A 22,411-nucleotide genomic window follows, 5' to 3' on the forward strand; every position below is an offset into this window, starting at 1 on the left:
TCACTGTGGTTTCAAGCATTCAGATTTGGAAATACAAGGAATGGCCAGGAGTGAAGATAAATGATTTCATTACTTCAACAAGTTAGAAACTACGAAGAATTTGAATTGATGATTGGTCGACAATCATCTTGATTGTTACAATTGGTCCCCTTTGGATACTAGTCCCTCCCCTGTAAGGATAAATGAGGATATGAAATTCTACAATCATGCTGGGACTCAGCACTTGGATTAAAAGCGGGCAGTTGCCACCCTCTGCTGTTGCATACCTGTCATTGCAAAGTGGCTCTCCATCCGTTAGCAGAATAAGTGCTCAGTGTCCAAGTGAGAGACTGTAAGGATGCCCACATCATATGTATCACAACAGGTACTGATAACTACTGTGTTATGTCTGTGACAGGGACCTCAGGAGGAAGCTGGGAGAGATTATCTATTTGAAACCTTAGCCTGAACGTGGTTGCAAATCCTCAGCCTTAACTGAGTTTGCAGTGCACATTCAAAGAACGAAAATTTCCAGAAAGTACTAACTCATAAACACATCCTTGAACATGAGCAGCATTTTTTTTTTGCTGAAAAGGGTTTTTAATAATAAGCAAATCCAGTTAAATTGATGATTACCTCTTACCAAGTGAATCCTGAGAGCAAGCAGAATTTCCGCTTCTAAATCTACTGTTGTCCTCAGGTGATTATTTACCTATTATCTGGTTAATTTTCAACTTCCAAACTAGCTAAAGCATAAAGTATTGATTACGGAACAGATTAAAAGAAAAATGTAAATACTGTAAATCGGACATAACAGTTGAGATTAATGACCTTCGCTTTATTTTCTCTCCAGGGTGCAGATTAACCTGCATTATGTTAATAGCATTTATTGCCGTGACTTCATAAAGTACATGAAATCAACTTTTCATGACAGATGGAACTCAATCAACAACATCTCGTTTCTGTTCAGTATCACAGTCAGTGTATTGAGCTTGTTCGTTTAACTGACTGCTCAGCTGCTGAATTCCAGGTTATTGTATACCTGCTCTAACTTGTTTAAGGCATATGTTGGATTGATATTGTTCGCCATTGCACTATTAGATTCTAAATCAAGAAGCAGACAAGAAGAATAAAAGTATGGGTCAACAGCTGTCAGGATAACAAACAGCTACTTCCTGCGGAACTGTACCTATGACCTACATTCTGCCGTTGATTAGTTACAGCAACAATATCTGCCATTAGTGAAATAAATTGAGCCACAATTACAGAACATGTTTCTGAGAACACCCAGTTAATGTATGGTACCCGTGGCACCTTAAAACCATGTGTTTCAAACATCCACTTAATGGCTCTGCACTTATAAAAAGGTTTTTAAAGTGTAAAAGCAATTCAACATGCATCAAAAACAATGTTTGCACTTGTGCTGAGTTAATTGTTAACACGAAGTTCAAAGCTTGTTAACATCTTGTCATTGCTAGTTCAAAAGCAGAAGAGTGGAAGCATCTCATCTTCTTAAAATGGGAATCAGGAACAAAATCATTCTACTTCCCATGTTTTCATTAATTCCCATATGTTTTCCTACCAAATTTTCTGTACGATTTGTTTAAATGAGTAACTTACCTTTCAAATTCGGCAAAGGAGCTCAATCTCCTGGGTCTGTTTGTGGCCTCGTTAGCACTAATGTTGACATCGCTTACATTCCCTTAAGGAATGGATGGCATGGTATCACAGCCGTTAGCACAATCACTTTACAGTGCCAGCAATCCTGCCGCTACCCTGTGACTGCGTGGATTTCCTCTGGGTGCTCCAATTTTCTCCCACATTCCAAAGATGTAGGGTCAGGGTTGGTGAGGGGTGGGTGTGCTATGTAGGATCTGGAAGTATGGTGACACTTGCAGGCTGCCCAGCACAGTCCTCTGACAGTGTTGGTTGTTGATACAAAGCACTGCATTGTATGCATGATGAATAAAGCTAATCTTGTCTTAAAATGATATGATGGAGTGTTCTTCAAAAATTCTACAATTAAGTGATGAAATCACTTGCTCCTATAATTATAGATACTTTAAAATAATGATCAAACATACTTATGGATCTTGTTTCACTCTCTGGCTATTTCTTTTAAAAGGGATGTCTTCAATAGTGAATACAGGGGTAGGGGGAAGGTGCTTTGATACTCCTAAGTAATGTTGCCATTTCCTCTCCAAGCTCCAAGCTTTGACATTTCAGAAATCAGGATCAGGTTTAATGTCACTGGCATATGTACTGAAACTAGTTGTTATGCGGCAGCCATACATTGCATACATAATATTTAAAATTGTAAATTGCAGTAAGATGTGTGTGTTAATATATATAATTAAATGCTGTAAGTGGTGCAAAAAGAGGAAAAATTAGTGAGGTGGTGTTCATTAGTGTTTGGTCCCCACCGGGCACTCAGCTCTCACCTGTGGCTTCAAGTAGCTGTAGCACGCGCAGTGGCCACACCCCGGTAAACTGTCTCGGCAGATGGGCCAAGCCAGGTGAGGGTAGCCAATGGGTCTTTGACCCTTGGTGAGGTAGGGGATCTGCCTGTCCCATCGTTTGAAGTCTGGCCATGGCGGATTGAGCGGAAGAGACCAATTAATAGCCCAACTATCAAGAAGGCAGGCCAGCAGGCGTGGTAGAGTGCTAAGAGCACGACAAGGCACTTAGATGTCCTGGTCATCCACTGCAAGAGGAGGTGATCTCTTTAAACTCACCCGGCAGTAGGCGAAGGCAAACCACTGCTGCAATCTGCCACAAACACGATTTCCCAATATGTCAATGTGGCGTGGAGGGAAATCGTCCGCCAACTGGAAATTCTAGATGCGACCTAAAGACGAGTGTTCACAAGTTCAATGTCGGTTCAGAAATCAGATGGGAGAAGGGAAGAAGCTATTCCTGAAATGTTGAGTGTGTACTTTCAGGCTGCTGTACCTCCTCCCTGATGATAGCAATCAGAAGAGGGCATGTCCTGGGTAATGGAGGTTTTTAATGATGGGTGTCGCCTTTTTGAGGCATTGCTCCTTGAAGATGTCTTGGATACTAGGGAGGCTGTAAAAATTTGTGTGTCTTTGGTAACGTACGAACCAAATCTCCTCAAATTCCTCATGAAATATTGCCACCGTCATGTCTTTTTTGCATTTGCATTGATATAGAGTCATGGAGTCATAGAAAAGTACATCACAGAAACAGGGCCTTCGGCCCATCTCGTCTATGCCGAACTATTTAAACTGCCTACTCCCATCGGCCAGCACCAGACCATAGTCCTCCATACCCCTACTATCCAAACTTCTTTTAAACATTGAAGTGAAAGTTCCATACACCATTTGTGCTGCAAGATCATTCCACACTCTCATAACCCTGTGAGTGAAGAAGTTATTCCCCTTAAACTTTTCACCTTTCACCCTTAACCCACGAGCTCTGGTTGTAGTTCCACCCAACCTCAGTGGAAAAAGCCTCTTTGCATTTACTCTATCTATACCCCTCATAATTTTGTATACATCTATCAGATCTCCTCTCAGAATTCCAACAGGTTCATCAGGCAAGATTTTCCCTTAAGTTTGTCTTATGGGCTTGTCCTTTGCCACCAAGTACTCCATCACCTCATTCTTAACTCCAAAATCTTCCCAATCACTTGAGGTCAGGCTAACTGGTCTATAATTTCCTTTCAGCTGCCTTCCTCCTTTCTTAAAAAGTGGAGAGACATTTGCAATTTTCCAGTCCTTTGGCACCATGCCGGAGCCCAATGACTTTTGAAATGCCATTTCTAATGCCACCACAATCTCTACCGCTACCTCTTTCAGAACCCTAGGGTGCAGTTTACCTGGTCTAGGAGAATTATGTACCTTTAGATCTTTCGGTTTTTTAAGCACCTTTTCTCTTGTAATAGTAACTACACCCACTTCTCTTCCTTCACACACTGCAACATCAGGCATACTGCTGGTGACTTCCACAGTGAAGACTGTCTCCTAAGGATTCCTTTACTTTAAGCTCCCTAATCAAATCTGATTCATTACTTTGTTTGTCATCTATATCAATGATCTAGATGATAATGTGGTTAACTGGATCAGCAAATTTTTGAATGACACCAAGATTCGGGGTGCAGTTGACAACAAGGAAGGCTATCATAGCTGAAAGCGGGATCTGAACCAGCTGAAAAAATGGACTGAAAAATGGCAGATGGAACTTAAGGCAGACAAATGTGAGGTGTTGCATTTTGGTAGGACCAATCAAAGTAGGTCTTACACCGTGAATGGTAGGGCACTAAGGAGTATGGTAGAACAAAGGGATCTGGGAACACAGGTCTACAACTTGAAAAAGGATCTCATGCTTTCCCGGCATATATGACAAATAAGCTCTTCTCAGGCTTCTCGATTTTACCTGACGTTTCAATGACAAACTCCACCATTTTCATCAGGGATGATGCCTAGGCACGTCTAGTCTGCTGGTATATATACTCCCATTATCCATCCCTCCTGATCAGTTAGTCCTCGACCAATCAGGTTTCCACTATCCCACCATGTTTACATTCAAATTCCAGTTCTTACTTAGAGCAAGACCTTTATCTTTGTTAAAATTCTTTTTCTCTATTCTTATTTCAATTGCTTCCTTCACCAAGTGGTCCCAAAAGCCATTGCCACCACACAGTAGTTTTGTGCTGTCAAATGCAATCCAATGACCATTGCAAATGCAATGTTCTGCTACCGCCGATTTCTCTGTGTAACCCAAACAGGCACACCTCCAATGTGCCTCGATGCAGGTTTCCGCTGTATGCACTGTCTGGCCGATATACGCTGCCCCACATTCACAGGGAATCCTGTAAACGCCAGCTGTCCTGAGTCACAGGTCAGCTTTGACCCGGATAATCGGGGACTTAGGCTTTCTTAATGGTATGGAGATGATTTTAATCTGGTATTTCTTCAAGATCCTGGTGATCCTTCCATGGAAATATAGGGAAGACAGGTGGGAGTGACAGGTTCACCCTCATTGTTAGGGTTTCCCAGTTTTTCCATTGGTTCTTTCAAGGGCCTGATTGATTTCCTTCACCTTGTAGCCACTTCGGAGGAACGTTGTGCGTAATCCTTTTATTTCCTCGTGGTGACTCCCTGGGTCCAAAAAAGTTTTCACATGGTTAATCAAAGTAGAAAGAACCACTCTATATTGGGAGGCGTGATGGTGCTGTTATTGTTGAGGTTTAAGTCTGTGTGAATGGGCTTCCGATGGACACCATGTCTGAGGCTACTGCCCGGTTTCCGTCATATTAGAATGTACAGGAATGGGAGGTAAGCATTCTTCTCCATTTCTATGGAAATTGAATGTTTGCATGTATACTGTTCAGATGATCGTGGAACTGTTTGGTTTGCCTGGAGTCCATGAGGTCACACTACAAAGGTGTCATCGACATATCTGAAGAAGCATTTGCATAAGGGCGATGAACTGAGCCCTCTCCTCAAAATCCTCCATGTAGCAATTAGCAATAGCCGGTGACAAGGGTGAGCCCATGGCCACTCTGTCCATCTGTTCATAGTATATAGAGAAATTACGTTGATGTAGGGTGTATTCAAAAATGTCACTGATACCCTTATCAAACCTCAGCCACTGGTGGACCAAGCTGACCTTAATGGGAACTCACGTGAACAGAGACATCACGTTGAAATTGACATTATGCCCTCCAGGGTCATCTGGATGTTGGTTATCGTTTTTACGAAGTTGGTTAAATTTGTGATGTGACACTCACAGCCCCCAACGAAGGGAGACAGCATGGTCGTTAAATGCTCAGCAAGGTAGTAAGTTGGAGAATTTATCGCCCTGATGATAAGCCTCAGAGGGGAACCTTTCTTGTGCATCTTAAGGAGCCCGTAAAGTCTTGGTGGTACTGGCACCCGAGGTAGAAGTGTCTTGCATATGTCTGCTGGCCATCCGGATTTCTTCAGTAAAGCAGAGGTCATCCTCGCAATCGAATCCGTGGGATCCCATATTAGAACTCTGTAGGGGAAATCATCCAGAATCTGATGGACTTTCCTGTGGTGTTCCGCTGAGGACCACAAGACCATTGCATTTTGTTTGCCTGTTGGTAAAGTCATGATGGCTGGATTTCGCAGCAGTGGCTGGAGAGTCAGTCGCTTTCCGTTTGTAATGTTCGGTTTCGGCAAATCGGCTCTTTCGAGGGCCTTGCTGACCGTTGTCCCTACCTCCTCCACAGTGTCCAGTGGGAGCTTTCAGATTGCTTGCTCCACTCTGCCGATGTAGTCCGGATAAGGTGTAGCTCTGGGGACTAGAGAGAAGTCTGGCTCCTTGGTCAGGACCAATCTATTTGCCTGGTCAGTACTGTGCCCAGTTTGATTGATGACAATCCTTTCTGGGTCCAAAGTTGCTAAACTTTGCTTTGGTAAATCCAGCACCAACCTAATTTTCAAATTTACATGCATATTGAAACTCCCCCTTCACCATCGTAACATTGTCCTTTTTACATGAACTTTTCTATCTCCGATTGTAATTTGTACCACACATCCTGGCTATCATTCAGACGGCTATATGTAATTACCATCTGGGTCTTTTTACCGTTACAACTTCTCAACTCTACTCACAAGGATTCTACATCTTCTGATGCTATGTCACTTCTTTCTAAGTATTTGATTTCATTTTTCACTAACAGAGTCACCCCACTCTCTCTGCACACCTGCCTGTCCTTTCAAAATGATGTGTATCCTCAAATATTAAACTCCCAACAATGTCCTTTCAACCATAATGCTGTGATGCCCACAATGTCACACTTTCCAATCTCTAACTGCACTACAAGACCATCTAACTTTTTTCATATACTGCACACATTCAAATATAACACCTTCTGCTCTGTATTCACCACCCTTCTTTTCAATTTTGTCTCCATGTTGCTTGAACTCTCATTTTTTACCACTTTCTATATTTTTGTCTTATTCTTTTGGAAACTTCAGAAGCGTCTCCTTCCCTTTGGCTTTATCCATACTTTTCCAACCTGTTGAACCTGCCCCCACCCCTCCAACCTTCTGTTTAGTATTAAACCTTATCTACAGCCCTAGTTTTGGTGATCCACCAAGACCCTAGTCCTAGTATGGAATGAAACCTGTCCCAACTTAACATATCCCTCCATCCCCAACACTGGTGCTAATGTCCTATGAATTCAAGCCCACTTCTCCACACCAATATTTAAGCCATGCATTTAGTTCACCATGTTCAAAAGCAGTTACCACCCCTCAACCATCGGGCTCTTGAACAAAAGAGGATCACTACCCCTGTTCCATTTCTAATCTTTCCACAACCAATGATATCACTTTAGGGTCTCTTAATCTTGTTATTTCACGCTCTCGTTATTTATTGCTATTTATTTATATTTGTATTTGCTCAGTTTGTTGTTCATTGATCCTGTTTACAGTTACTGTAGTATAGGTTTGCTGAGTATGCCCACAGGAAAAAGAATCTCAGGGTTATATGTGGAGATATGTATGTACTCTGATAATGAGTTTTACTTTGAACTTTGAATTTTAGGTTTTACTTATCCTGTGTCAATTCTCACATGGGTCAGGTAACAATCCAGAGATTATTACCTCTTGATCTGTTTTAATTTAGCTGCTCAAATTCAAAGGAACCTCCTTCCTTATTCTTCCTAAGTTGCTGATACCCACATGGACCATGGCAACTGGATCTTGCCCCTCCCACAGAGGAGAAGTGCCGTACCCAGACACCAGGCAGGCAACATAGTCTTTGGGAATCTTGATCCTTGTGACAGAGATCTTCGTTCATTTCCATGACTATACTATCCCCATTACCTCTTGCACAAGATCGAGGGCTGAAGCTCCTCGAGCACTACCTCTTGAACCCCCTACCTGCCCACTCGTCGTCACATCCCTCTTGTCCCCAGACACGTGGTATTTGAGTGCACAGCCACAAAATTGTACTTTTGCAAGAGGGGAAAAAAGTAAACCAAAATTTCGAACCACATTGCAACCATTGCCAAATTTGGAATTCCCAGTTTTGACACCGGGTGGAGCAATTGGCTGTTACTTGGAGCACTGTGCCCTGCCATAGGACTTTGTGGGACTTCATGTACGTGAATAAGGCGTTGTGGAGATTGATCAATGCTGAACTACAAATTAGAGGAGTTAGAGTCATGGAGCACAACAGCACAGAAATAGGCCTTTTGGCCCATCTAGTCCATACCAACCCAGTCTTCTGCCTCATCACATCTGTCTGCACCTCTCATCCCTGTACCTATCAAAACTTCTCTTAAATGTTACAATTGAATCCACATCTTCCACTTTCGCTGGCAACTCATTCAAAACTCACACCACCCTCTATGAAGAAGTTTCCCCTCAGATTCCCCTTTTAATAGTTCAAATCTCACTAAATTTATAACCCGTCATTCTAGTCTGGATGCAGCAAACTTCTTATTGCTCTGTATTGGGTTAGCTTTTCCCATCAGATTCCTGGGAGGAATGACTGAGAAAAAGTTGTCTTATTTCAGAAGTTTATGGGAGTATTGAGAAACTCAGGACTGGCCATGAAATTTCCCCTGATGTTTTGATAGAGACAGGGGCCGACATTCTGCAGTCAACAGCGAAGTGATGGTGTCTGCTGCTGATCTCAGTTAAAGCTGTGCCAGAGGATCTAGTCATCTTCTCATTTAGATCCCCTCCATTCTGATGACCCTTGCTCTGGGAAATCACTTCACAGGAATGTATGGCCTCCCACACCAGTGATGTAGAGACCAAGCAACCAATTATGTTGACGAGCATGCCAAATATTGGAGGAACTCATCAGGTCAGGCAGCATCTATGCAGGGAAGTAGATAGGTGATGTTTTGGGTTGAGACCTTTCATTTGGACCGATGGACTGGACATCTCTGGATCCCACCTGATCTACTTTTAAACACCACCACTTTGTGTGTTGTCCCAGACTCCAGCATATGCAGTCTCTCGTGTATCCAATCACGTTGAGTAATTTTCAAATACAATAAACCAGATGTCTGATGAAACAAAGTTTTTGTTAATATTTTAAACATATTACAAAACAGGATCTAAAGATGAGTATGGAATCTAAAATATTATTAATGTCTTAAAAATAAATTTAAATTCCATTTTTTTTGTGAATTCTAATCCACAGACAAAAGTAGAGATTGTATGAGAGATGTCAAGCAGTAATCATGGAACATAGAACACATTATTTTAAAGTATTATTGTTAAATTTTATTAAGTATTTAAGTATTATTAATAATAAATCTGGTGAATGATTATTTTGTTAAAGGGGCACTTTCAGCAAAAGGAGATGCTTAAAAACTTTATTAGTCATTTCACAAATGGCATAATTTTCAAAAAGATAACATTGCACAGATATCCTTTAAGAACAGGTTGAGCATAAGACTCTCCATTTATGAGTTTATTTATTAATATACAGCCTTTTGGCTCTACCACACAACAACACATCTTACCCTACTGCCCAACCCCACAAAACCCTGCCATGACTCAGCCAAAATAAACGCCACGTATGTGATCATTTCTTTTCTCAGCAAAATGATTACAGTTTACCTTCATGCTCTAACATTGTCATTTCCAGCAACTTTAAAAACAGTTTCCTTTACAAATGCAATATATAGCCAATTTCAGCAAAATGTGCTCATTTTCACAAGGTCCTTTATCTGAGACAAGAAAATATAAAATTAAAAATAATAATTTTTTTTTCAATTTAAATTTACCAGAATTGTATGAAGGTAAATCACAAAAGAACTTAATCCTAGAAAGAATGGAATTCAATTAAATTAGGCTACTACAGTCATTCTATTAGATATGGACAATACTTTGGCATCAACAGATATCTCTTGTTTTATAGGGCATGATCTATACTGAGAAACCTTTTTGCTGAGAACTGCAGACACAGGAGTATTTAGTTCAGGGGGTCTTGATTGCGAATTGATTTTAGTTGGTGGAACAGGACCATTTGAATTTGTTATTAGCAGCTTGCCAGCATCGTGAGTTTGTCCCTGATGCCCAGACTTGCTGTTCTGATGCTGACTTTTATAACCTTCCTGAGGAGGCCCTTTCCTGCTCCGATCCCTACCATCTTCAGCTTTTCCTTGGAAACTGCTTCCACTCAGCCTTTGACCATGTGCTCGAGGGTAGAAGCCTCGTCTTTGATTCGATGGGCCATTACGCTGATTGTTCTATAAGAAAGAATGAAAAGTAGGCTCAGAAGTTATTTCAACAAAAAATACAAACAGTCCTCTAATTCGTTTGATGAAATTGGAACAAGTGAGGCATTTGCAGTTTACCATGATGTGTAAAACACAAAACTGTCGTGAAATTTGTTGCATGGCAGCAGTACAATGCAAGACATTACAAAATAATACAGAAGATGAATAACAATGTAATGCTCATGGGTTCATGGACCATTTAAAAATATGATGGCACAGGGAAAGAAACTGTTCTTAAAATGTTGACTGTGAACCTTCAGGCTCCTGTACCACCTCCCCATTGGTAGTAACAAAAAGAAGGCGTGTTCGGGACGGGAGGGTTTTTAATAATGGATGGCACCTTCCTGAGGCATTGCCTTTTGAAGATGTCCTTGGTGGTGGGGAGGGTTGTGCCTGTGGTGGAACCCGCTGAGTCTACAACCCTCTGTAGCCTCTTGTGATCCTGTGCATTGGAGACTGCATAAGAAGCTTCATAAGCTAGGATAGAGAAGAAAAGAGCAGGGAGGTTGTGGTACAATGTTAAACAGTAGTAAGACTATTATCTACAGTCTGGTTACCGCACTATAGGAAGGATGTGATTGCACAGGAGAGGTGCTGAGGAGATTTATTTATTTAGAGATACAGCATGAAATAGCACTCCCAGCTCAATAAGCTGCATTGCTCAGTAAGCCACCTATTTAACCCTAGCCTAATCACATGACAATTTATAATGACTAATTAACCTACTAAACTGGATGTCTTTGGAATGTGGGAGGAAAGTGGAGCACCCAATGGAAAACCACGTGCTCACAAGAAGGACATACAAACTTCTTGCAGATGGTGTCGGAATTGAACTTTGAAATCTGATGCCCTAAGCTGTGATAGTGTCGTGCTAGCTGCTTTGTCTCTGTTGGCGCCTCAAAGTTCTGGAGAGATCCTGAGGTGATTCACCAGTGACTGGGAGATTGCTTCACCAAGCAAAAAGGTGGGATCTCCGAGTGGCCAACCATTTTAATTCCACTTCCCATTTCCATTCTGATATGTCAGTCCATGGCATCCTCTACTGCCTCGATGAGACTGCACTCGGGTTAGAGGAGCAACACCTTATATTCCGTCTGGGTAGCCTCCAACCTGATGGCACGAACATCAATTTCTTGAACCTCTAGTAATGATATACCCCTTCACCATTTTCCATTCCCGTTTTCCTCTCTCACCTTACCTCCTCACCTCCCTCTGGTGCTCTTCTCTCTTCTATTTCACCTCCCTCTGGTGCTCATTCCCCTTCTGCCCTCTCCTATCAGATCTCCAGCCCTTTATCTCTGTCACCAAGCAACTTCCCAGCTCTTTACTTCAACCCTCCCTACTCCTGGTTTAACCTATCACCTACTACCTTGTATTTCTTTCTCCTCTCCCCACACCTTACGCAGTCTTAGTCTGACTTCTAATCTTTTTCCCCTGTCCTGAAGAAGGATCTCAGCCCAAAACATCAACTGTTTACTCTTTTCCATGGATACTGCCTGGCCTGTTGAGTTTCGGAATGGAATACGCAGTTATTGAGAATTATGAAAAAGGCCAAAAATTACATAAATTTTGGCCAACATCTGAGCTTTTATTTCTGATTTCAAGCTCCACTTTACTCAGCTGTGCTTCATGCTTTTGCAATTGCCTTTATTTAAGTTATACACAAGTTTCTGGCTTAAGCTTTTTACTCAGGGCCCGATGAAGGGTCTCGGCATAAAACTTCAACAGTTTAATCATTTCCATAGATGCTGTCTGCCTTGCTCCAGAATTTTGTGTGTGTTACTTGGATTTCCAGCAACTGCAGATTCTCCGCTGATTATCGCGAGGATGTTGCCTGGATGGATCATCTGAGTTCTAAGGAGAGACTGATTAGGCTAGGCTTGTTTCCCTTGGGGTAGAGCAGGTTGAGGAATAACTTGACAGAGGTATGCAACGTTCTGAGGGACATTCATACGGGAGGAAAATCCCCCAGAGCAGTGGTATCCAAAAGAGGGAATGGGTTTAGGGTAAGAGATTTAGAAAGAAAGTGAGTGCATGGTTAAGATCCAGAGACACTGCCTACATGGTGGGAGGAATCAGGTACACTCACAACATTTTTACAAAATATCTACCCAAATACCTGAGTTGTATAGAAGCTATGGACCAAGATCTGGTAAGTGGGATTAGCATCAATAGATAGTTGGTAGTAATGTGTGCTGGGGTTGGGCACCCGTTGCAGTGCTGCATGACTTGATTGTCCAATGGCTGCCTTACCTCCCATTTCTTCCTCTGCTATGAAATCCTGCTCATGCAATACCTGGTTGCAACATTAGTGAATAGGGAACCTGGATTTGATACAGTCCTTGTATAAGTCAAGCAACATCAGAATCACTATCACCTTCTGTTGTTCTTTTCTATTGAATGTAATGGTAAGAATTAATGCAACAGTACCTGTAATTGTTGCAATGAATCTTAATCTTGTGATGTATGATTACATTTTTATTGACTATATTTTAAATTCAACTAATTTTAAAAAGTTGGGAAGATGATATTCTGTAAAGATGAGAGGAAATGGGTGAAAAGGCTCGCTTCATTTAAATTTAGCCTGTGGTTTGGATGACGTCAAATGTATCCGGAGTACTCCTAATTGAAAATCACCTAGAAATTACTTTACAAAGCTCAGTTGGAAAAATGCTTCAAGATGTTTGAAGGATGTTAGGGCAGGACATATAGAAATGTTTGAGGTAATCAGGCAAAACCAACATGGTTTTCTGAAAGGGAAATAAGATTTGACCAATTTATTGGAGCTCTTTGAGGAAGTAAAATGTACTATGGATAAAAGGGAACTGGTGGATGTTCTGTAGTTAAACTTACAAAAGGCCATATACAGTCTGTTATGGAAAATGTGAACCCATGGTACAGGAAATAACTGGATAGAAAATTGGCTTGCTAACAGAAAAACAAAGAATAGTCATAAGTGGGTCAACATCTCCTTGGCAAGGTATAAGGAAAAGCTGCCACATTGATTAATGCTGGGGCATTGACATTTTACAATTTATATTAAAGACCTGGAAGGTGCCAAATGTACAGAAGCTACATGAAAACAGTAGGAAAGTGGGTTTCTTACCTGTTTTCACAAAAATATAAACCATCTCATTCATTAAGTTTTTATTTTGCATACTTGTCATTTTTAAATTTTTCTACCTGATGTAACACAATTTCAAGGACAGTTCTGCCCCTCTGCCATCAGACTTCTGAATTGTCCATGAAGCCACAAACACTACCTCGCTTGCACTATTTATTTATTGATTTTTGCAGCTTATAGTCCTTTTTTATGTCTTGCACTATTCCTTATGAAGAGGTTATAAAGAGGCTGCAACAGGATGTGAACAGGTCAACTGAGTGAGCAAAGTGAAATATAATAGAGGATCATGTGTATTCGTCCATTTTGACAGGAAAAATAAGAAAAACAAGTGTTTTATCTAAATGGTGAGAGCTTGCAGAGCTCTGAATTGTGAGGGTCCAGAGTATCCCTGAGTTCAATTCACATAAAGCTAAAATGCAGTTACAAGTAATTCAGAAACAGACTTTTTTTTACTTTTAGGTGAATTGATTTCAAAAATAGATTATTCTTTAGCTAAACAGAACGTTGGTATAAACATATCGGGAGTACTAGATACAGTATTTGTTTCCTTATTTAAGGAAGAATATAAGTGCATTGAAAGCTCTCAGAGAAGATTTCCTTGACTCGTGAGTGGGTTGCCTTATGCGTTGCTCTTTATAGGCATTGCTACTGACAGTCTAGCATTGTTAAGAAGCAGTAATAATGGCAATGTGCGCTCCTTACCTGTCTGTCTGTAGGCACCTTCTGTACATTTGAACTGTCCTTGGAATTCATTACTTTATGACCAGTGGATGCTATTGCACTCAGTGAGCTTGATGGTGAAGGAGCGTTACTGGAATCACCTCGAGGACTTTGATGTCGTGGAACCAAGAAGGAGCTGCACTGTGATCTTGTGGAGTAGTTATTCTTTGGATGTGAAACTGCATAGAAAAATATACCTTAGTGACAATATCCTGTGAAGCTTCAGTCTAGAGGCTGTAGCTGAAATCTCAGAAATCAAGCTGAGAATATACACCTGGTTTAATCCATTCACAGTGATATTACCACTGCTGCAGGAGATCTGAAATAACACAAATTTGTTCTAATCCATTTTTACACAGTTTAATTATGTACCACAGACATACATAGACAAGTCAGCAAGAAATTTCATACAAATAACAATCAGCTCATTTATCAGGTTTTTATTTAGCATACTTTTTTCATTTCCTTTATTCTTCTACTTCATCTAACTCGGCTTTCTCCCCACTGGCATCAGATTTCTGAATGGTCGATGAAGCCATGAACATGACTTCACTATTCCTCATTTGCACTATTTGTGTTGGATCTTGGAGCAATCCCAATGGTCCCATTTATCCCCTCCCTGTTTCGTTGTTGTCTATTCCTTAGACCACCAGCACCCTTCTCTACACACTCAACCTGATTGCAAGACTGACTCTCGCCCGTCCCAGCAATGACAAAAGCATGGAGACATTATGGCACAGAAAGACACACTTGAGACATGTTAGTTCTCCATAAAGCAATCCAGTCAATCTCAGTGCCCTGCTCTGTACTTTCCTCTGCCCAATCCTGACCCAGATGGTGCAGACACAATCTGGACAGAATACTCCACTGAGCTCTTACTTTACTGCAGATTTGTCATCTCACTTTTTATATTCTGAATCCTGGGATAAAACCCAAATTTCTTATAGGGTTTTCTTTTTTGGAGACTATCCAGCACTAGTTTTTTTGTGAACTTGTCCATTAAGTCCCTCTATTAATTTCACAACGGTGCATTTAATGTTCCTTGATTGACTTCTTCACAGTAATATCTTCTATTTACCATGAATCTAACTTTATGTCACATTCTTAATCATCATTGTTCTCTCATTTTTAAGCTCTGGTAAAACTCACCTTCTCCAAACAGCTGGATTTGGGTCTGCAGGCTACTGACATTACCAGTGAATCGTGCTGACTTGCCCAGATCCTCATCATACTTACGTTCACTTACAAATTGCTATTAGTGAAAAAGTAAAAACTAGAATTACACTCAAAGCATTGACAGTGGACAGCATCACAAATTAAGTATCTAAGATCTGTTAATTAAAAAAGTGCTACAGTATTCTATTGCCTATACCATGGGTGTCACAATAGCATAACAGTTAGTACACTGCTTTACAGCCCCAGTAATCACCAATCAGGGTTTGATTCCCATTGTTGTCAGTAAGGAGTCTGTACATTTTCAATGTGACTGTGTGGGTTTCTTCCTGGTGCTCTGGTTTCCTCCCACGATCCAAAGACATGAGGTTAGGGTTAGGGTTAGTGAGTTGTGGGCTGCTCCCTGCACCATCCTTGCTGATTTGATTTGATGCAAATGATGCCTTTCACTGCATCTTTCAAAGTTTCAATGTACATCGAAACTTCAATAATCACAAATAAAGCTCATCTTTATCTTTATCACTCCCTTCCTTGCAATACTTGTTGCTGCTCCATAGCCTAGTGTTACTCTCTGCAATGCGATGTCATTTTAATCTAGTTTGGTTCATTTATTATCAAAGCACATATCCAGATACAACTCTGAAATTTGTCTTCTCCAGATAGCCACGAAACAAAGAAAGAACACGAAAGTCATTCAAAGAGCAACATCTAACCCACTCCCCCTACAATAAAGAATGACATCCAGAATCATCAACCATGCCCAAAACCCCTCTCCCCCACACAAAATGGAACAGGAACATCGACCCCCCTCCCAAAACTAACCCCTCCCCTGTACAAAAAACTAACAGAACATCAACCCCCAAACATCCTCCCCTCGCACAACAAAATAGAAAGGGAATGGGTGATAAAAAGACACAGAATATAAAAACCATAAGTCTGAAAAGTCCACGGTTCATAAACACGATAATCTAATCCATAAATGCAGAACCACGATACCATCCTGAGGTATTAAGATTCATCGAAAGAGAAGGACACCACGTGAGGCAGAGAGGCCTACCCGCCTGTTACAGTGAGCCACACAGTGATAGGCCGTTCACAGATTTCTCTTCCAGCAGCAATCAAAAGGCAGGCAGTCGGTGCTGAACTCTTGCTTGCCTTGATAACTCAGTCTGCGTTGATGCTTTAATCGATGACTCATGCATGCTTTAAACAGTGAAATGGAGTTGAACATTGGCTTGCACACCGCCTCGAAGTTTTCCCGGATTGAGACCGTCCAAGTTCACACTCACTTCCCAGAATCTTCTTGGAGCCAGCAGAGAGCTGGGTCACTCAAACGATCTCCAAGCTGTAAATCGCAGGTTCTAACAGTCCCAGAAACATAGTTAAAGTGAAAAGCAGATGTAAAAGTAAAAAAGGAATATCTGTGTGCTGCCTGAAAATTGTCGACTGAGGGAGCATTGTACGCTGGCGCCATTTTAACCAAATTTCTTCTTGTGTTCTTGTATTATTTTCATACCAAAATTCTTAATTCCTAGTGGTATTTAGAAACAGCCTCACAAGTTTCTCAGTTGTATTAAAGCCAGAGCAACTTGTGATGGCAATTAACATTGGGTCTTGTCTGCAATGTCTTCTTGGCAAGAATTAAAGTATGAAGGTCTGTATATTACAGAGTTCACAGAATAATCCCATGAATCCCACTCTCCTACATGTAGGGTAGGGAATTGGTGGTGCAGGATAGATCTGTTGAGCAGAATAAAAATCCCGCTCAGAACTATGCATTCAGTTTTAGTTCAGCAATCCATCTCTACAGGACAGGACATAATTTCTTTTAACCACTGACCTTAATCTCAGCTCTGAGTTCAGCAAGCTGGGATTCTGACATCTGGATGGCCATATCGGTCAACCTCTTTAGTTCCTCAGCCCTCCTCTGTCTTCCTTCTAGAATCTCCACTGAAAAATAAGATTAAAAATAGTATGAATTAGCCAAAATCTTTGGATTTTGAATGGCTGTGGAACAAACTTTCTAGAACATTCATAAATTTGTTCTATCTTGCATATTTTTCAACAGCAAATGATTTAGAAAGAATAGAAATAAAGCATATATTCTAAGCCTCTTTAAGATGGCCTTCATCCCTGCATTTGTTTCACTTAGCCATTGTGAAATAAATGAAGTAGTATTTGTTGCCAAATGAATGGTGATGGCCCTCAATAGATCGGCTGCAGAGGTTTCCCAGCCAAATCAGCATGCCGGTTGTTGTCAGATCTGGGCCTGGACGAAAGGAGCAAAAAACAAGCAGCTTGTAGGATGGGGGAAGAGGCAGAACGAGCCTCTTGTTGGATTTGGAGCAGGCGAGAGGACGGGAGCTGGAAGCCAGCAACAGATGGGCAGTGATTTGGCCACCACTGCTGGCCCACTAACTGGAGAGTGTCGTGGTTAAGGGTTGAAGCACTCTGTGAAGGTTGGGAACCACCTGATGACATCTGCTCCTGGCTGAAGGTAACTGGAAAATGCACCCTAACAGGTGTATGTAACAAGAAAGCTATAAAGTACGGGGGATAGATACTGTCTGTAGTTAAATTACACAAGCCAATAAGTTGTGCTTCAGATTTATGGAATTGGCCCTTCACTGTTTATTTCATCACTGAAGTATATTGAATGTCACAAAGTATTTGCATGGCAAATTAGGTCTAAACTGCAGTTATGCAGGGATAATCGAATGATGCATACACTCTTAAATCAATGCGATCGTGACTGTCAGTTAACATCTCTGGCATTCTTCAGCTTGTTGATCTTTTTGAGAGATTGAAAGGCTGTCAAATTTTAAATAATGTGATCTCTCTCTCTCTTCCTCTTCGCTTTCTGACTGTGTTTTGTGGAATTATAAAATTCCTTACCTTTTAATTTTAGGGAGAATTGACTGCCCATCATAATGCTTTGCATATTTTCTATTAGTCCAAGCTTTCAACATTTGTGGACTAAAGGGCCTGTTCCTGTGCTCTATGGTTCTCTGTTCAAGAGCACCGAGAACCTCAAATGCACATGTTGGGAACAAACAGAAACCCAATGTAGTTGTAGGAAGGAGCAGACAATCTTCAAAACTGTCCACCCTGTCCATCCTTTTAGCTCCTTCAGTCCTACAAAATCATATAACAGAAAGCTGGAGGAAAAGCATCTGTGGAAGCAAAAGATATACTTCAACATTTCGGATTGAGACTGTGTGTCATAGTCATAACTGAGCAGGAAGAGGAAAGATCGCCAGTGTATGGCATAGAAGGGGAGGGGAGGGCGGAATAGAGGCTCGGAGCTGGTAGGTGGAACCAGTGGGGGTGGGAGGAGAAAAAGGGCCACCTGAATTAGGCAGAGGGAGAGGCGTGGTAGAGGTGAACAAAGGGAGAAGTGGACAGGTGAGTGTGGGTGGGAGGAGAACAGTAAAGGTGTAGGTTACTCTAAATTGGAAAAATCAGTGTTCATACCACTGGGTTTTAAGCTACCCAAACAGAATATGAGATGTTGTTCTTCCATTTCCTTAGCTGTGGAGAAGGTTGAGGGCAGATAGGCTGACATGGAGTGGGAGGAAAAGTTAAAATGAGACTCAGCTGGAAGCACAAAATGGCTTTTGCAGTCAATGTATTGCATTTGGTACCCATGATGTAGTCCCCTTTACATTGGTAAAAACAAGCAGGGAGTAGGTGAGTGTTTTGTGGATCACCTATACTCTGTTTGCAAGGGCAGCCGCTCACAGAAATGCCCGGCAGGGAGGCCGAACAATCAGCAGTGTTGTGAGAATGTGCTCTGGGAACAGAGGTCATTCTGAACTTTGGGTGCAAAGAAGAGAATGGCAGGGGGCAGGAATTTAAGAGAGAAGGGCTCAGTTACTAGAAAGAGGTGACAAAAGAGGACAGAAAAAGGGAAAGCAGAGTGCAGAAGGTTTGCAGCAAAAAGAGACTGACATTTTAATAGTTCAAAATATGATTTGGAGTAATGAGAAGTTCCAGCAGAAGATAGTAAGGACCAGTAAAGCATCGTATGTTCAGTTATATTCCATCTCTAGATACAATATATGATCTATGTGCCCTGTCTTGAGAGAGTGGACAGATCTAAATGAGCCCGGGACACTGAAGGTTTAGCTAGACAAAATGATATCAAAGTTGGTGGAAAACCCAGAAAGCAGTCATGCAGTGAAAATCATTTTGATTAAACTTATATTCAACTAGTTGCCACAATACTGTAGTTGTACTTGACTTTGTGGACACTACTAGACTCTCGCCAGACAGTAGTAGTTTAAATAACCAGATGCATTGGAATACATTTCCTTGGAAATTTGTCCTGGCTTATTGGTCTTCCGGAGAGTTGAATGATGAAGCACATTCCATTGATTGTGGAAACAAAATGTCTGTGTGATCCTGTTGCTAAGTATGATCTAAACCTCCGCATTTCCTAGAAGTACAGGACCTTTCAAAAACTATCACAGCTTTCAAGAACATACTGCCCATATAAAAGAACAAAGGGAAGGAAGAATACAATGTGTTATGATGATCTTCAGCAGACAGGAGAGGCAGAACTGAATTTATCCAATCCACATTCTCATAAGACTTCTCTATTAAAGCATGTAATACTTTCCTTCATTGGAATTGTAACTGAAATTATTTTTAAAAAGATGCAAGTAATTTGTACATTCAAAGGAAGATTAACTGAATTTGGCACAAGATGCAGCCAGATAGTAAGGATTGTGAAAAGTTTGTTTCAGTAAATCATAATTTGTGCCAGAAGACATGGAAGGTGAAGAAAAATGTGGAAGAAGATGCCAAGGAATGTAATTCTGAGCCAGGTCAACTGAGGACACAGCATCGTGGCGCCAGCATGTTTCTACAGCATCTAATCAAGTAACTGGAATGACCACTTGTTCACTTGTTTAAGAAGCAAAACTAATGAAAGAGGGATTCAGCTGCACTAAATAAGCAACTCTTTCAGGCACCTGACAAGCCAATTGGTGTAAAATTGCTCAGGTACAAAATGTCTCAGTAATTCCTTTTCTGTACTGAATAATTTGTAATTTAGCATCATGGTGATACAGTAGACCCTCTCTCTAAAAATTTCCAATAAACCAATTTACACAGAATTTATACTTCCAAATACATGCAGAAAACATTAAGTGGTAGGAACTGAACCCAGCATTGCCTGCTTTACATCAATTTCAAGTGTCACTGAACCACACTCAAAGGATATTAGCAGGTCACCCAGCATCCAAAATCTGTTGTTCAAAGTTCAAAGTTCAAAGTAAGTTGATCATCAAAGTATACATATGTTACCACGTACTACCCTGAGATTTATTTTCTTGCAGGCATTTACAGTAGAACAAAGAACCACAGTAAAATCGATGAAAAACTGCGCACGACAACCAATGTGCAAAAGAAGGCAGATAGTGCAAATATAAATAATAAATAAATAACTAATACTGAGAACACAAATTGTAGAGAACCTGAAAGAGAGTCCATGGGTTGTGGAATCAGCTCAGTGTTGTGCTGAGCGAAATTATCCATGCTGGTTCAGGAGCCTGATGAATGAGGAATGGGTTACAGTTGGCTTTTTCTGCCCAACAGGGTACATTGTCTGCTTTTGGCTCTTTGCTGTCTGAGGCAATAACCACATGAAGTTGTTTCTTAAGTGAACGACATCTGTTGCTGTGGGGCCCATTAGAGAAGGAATGCTCCCACTTCCAGAGGACGGTGGATTCACGTGCTTCCTCAGAGAACTTACCACTGCAGTGCTCGCCTCTAGTGGTGAGTCGTCTCTGAGGTGAAGCTGTTGCTTGCATCTCACACAGTGTAGAGTAAGGAGATTCTGCATTACACTTGGACAACCTTAATCCAGTGGCTTGTACAGATCAGGACCCAACAGCTGGAAAACTTATACCCAAAATTATTTAATGGAGTGAAGAAATTTGCATGCTTGTTACTGTACCAGCTGGATTTCAAGATCCAATAATCATTCATCTGATAGTAAACCTAATCATAAACCTAAACATTTCCAAGAACAAGAATGATTGAAGAGTCTAATATAACATTATTGTTTCCCTTTCTTTTTCTAATACTGTTAATTATGAATTGCTGAGCAGTAACTTGGTGTAACTGACATGGATGAAAATTTACTCAGCTCCAAAATTAAGTGTTTTTAATTATTATATTTAGTATTCAATGTACAAGATAACCCCATCAGAATTGGGACAGCTGGTTCTTTCATTCTGGTCTGATCATGGTCATTATAAATGATTTGAATGAAGATTTGGATGGATAGGTCAGTAAGTTTGCAGATAATACAAAGGTTGATGGTGTTGGTGAGAGTGTAGAAAATTGCCAGAGGATACAGGGGGATATGGATCAGTTGCAGATATGGGCGGAGAGGTGGTAGTTGAGTTTAATCTAGCGAAGTATGAGGTATTGCACATCGGAAGATCAAATGTGAACAGACAGTACATGGTTAATGGCAAGTTTGTCAGACTTGGGTTCTCTGGCCAGTGGAGGCTGGGGGGGGAGACCTGAATGAAATTTATAAGATTATGAGAGGGATTGATAGAGTTGATAGCCAGTATCTTTTTTCTGGGGTTGAAATGTCTAATACTAGACAGCATACATTTCTGGTGAGAGAGATTAAGTTTAAAGGAGATGTACAGGTCAAGGTTTTTTTTATTACACAGGGAGTGGTGGGCAATGCTCCCTCTCAGGCGCTCACATGCACGCACGTCTTTTCCTACTAGCGCACAAAGGAATTTAACTTGCACACAGAAGATTTCCAGCCTCTACCTTCTTGGCATGTTAAGTATATTTCACAATCGTACACAACCACATTTCCTTTTCTGGTTTCTGATGCGTCAAAGGAGCGCTAACTACCAGCCTCTTGCTCACTGCTGCCAGTGAAAGGTGCTTGCGTGTGACGGTCTACCTCTTCCTCTTGCTTGCTTCTCTTGGAGGAACAACCCTGAATTTGAATGGCCTCTCTCTCTGGCTCACTCCTCTCGATGCTACCAGAGGATTGTGGTAGAGCAGTGAGTCTTCGGCAAGGTTTAATCGATAAGGCTTGTGGATTGAACTCTGTAGTTTACATTATGATGGGTTTCTGATTTCTCGTTGCTATTTTGGGAGATTTATGATTGGGGCAGCTTGCAGATGACAAATAT

At 41.1% G+C, this 22,411-nt stretch overlaps 1 protein-coding gene across 4 annotated transcripts in view; it reads right to left on the reverse strand.

The window, feature by feature from the left end:
- Positions 1-9,218: 9,218 nt before the first annotated feature.
- LOC134347674 (SPATS2-like protein) overlaps positions 9,219-22,411 on the reverse strand; it is a 107,995-nt gene continuing 94,802 nt past the window's right edge. For 3 of the 4 annotated variants that reach the window (XM_063050058.1, XM_063050056.1, XM_063050055.1), the window contains 4 exons: positions 17,077-17,186; positions 15,213-15,315; positions 14,046-14,242; positions 9,226-10,189 (listed from right to left, as the gene is read on the reverse strand). In XM_063050058.1, coding sequence (XP_062906128.1) covers positions 9,788-10,189; positions 14,046-14,242; positions 15,213-15,315; positions 17,077-17,186 — 812 coding nt within the window. In that variant the 3' untranslated portion in view covers positions 9,226-9,787. Of the gene's footprint in view, positions 10,190-14,045; positions 14,243-15,212; positions 15,316-17,076; positions 17,187-22,411 lie in introns of all 4 variants that reach the window. The other variant, XM_063050059.1, reaches the window with a different exon arrangement.

The sequence above is a fragment of the Mobula hypostoma genome, chromosome 6, assembly GCF_963921235.1.
Source record: "Mobula hypostoma chromosome 6, sMobHyp1.1, whole genome shotgun sequence".
NCBI classification, from domain to species: domain Eukaryota; kingdom Metazoa; phylum Chordata; class Chondrichthyes; order Myliobatiformes; family Myliobatidae; genus Mobula; species Mobula hypostoma.